The 506-nt window shown below is 43.3% G+C and overlaps 1 protein-coding gene across 1 annotated transcript in view; it reads left to right on the forward strand.

The window, feature by feature from the left end:
* LOC107698191 (trafficking protein particle complex subunit 8-like) overlaps positions 1 to 506 on the forward strand; it is a 32,665-nt gene that overhangs the window by 16,063 nt on the left and 16,096 nt on the right. Inside the window, exon 14 of the mRNA XM_016499155.1 lies at positions 105 to 308. Within this exon, the coding sequence (XP_016354641.1) occupies positions 105 to 308 (204 nt within the window). The remainder of the gene's footprint in view (positions 1 to 104; positions 309 to 506) is intronic.

Genomic DNA, 506 nt, shown 5'->3' on the forward strand with positions numbered 1-506 from the left:
GAAAAATTGAAATCGCATCATATGACCCCTTTAAGCGTCACCAATTATTGTCTTCCTTCAGCTTCTTAACAGTCCTTATTGTGTTTCTGTCTCTTTGTCCTTAGATTGTCAGCTCTACCACTCCGTGTGCTGACTTTTTCTTCCGGAGGGGTCTGCATTCTGAAGCCAGGAGAGGTGGCGTGTCCGCAGGCGGTGCTAGTCAAATGCAGAGAAAGAGCCTCACGCCACAGAGCGGGACTGATGACGGTGGGACAAGTATTGTCAAAAAATGCAGCGAAGTAGAGCTTGACATCATCGTCCTTTGGAAGGTACCCTGATGAAATGTTTCAAAGATTTGTGGGTTGCAACAGATCGTTAGTGATGATAATGCATGTAAAGTGCCTAATACTTCAAAGAGCTCTGCCACTGTAAATTTTATATAAGGTTTTTTATTTATTTTATTTTTTTTGAGGGGGGGGGGGGTTGAGTCAAGTAATTTTATTTAGTAGTCTTGAGGGGGGGATGTC

This window comes from Sinocyclocheilus anshuiensis, unplaced genomic scaffold (genome assembly GCF_001515605.1).
Source record: "Sinocyclocheilus anshuiensis isolate Anshui unplaced genomic scaffold, SAMN03320099.WGS_v1.1 scaffold4546, whole genome shotgun sequence".
Taxonomy (NCBI): domain Eukaryota; kingdom Metazoa; phylum Chordata; class Actinopteri; order Cypriniformes; family Cyprinidae; genus Sinocyclocheilus; species Sinocyclocheilus anshuiensis.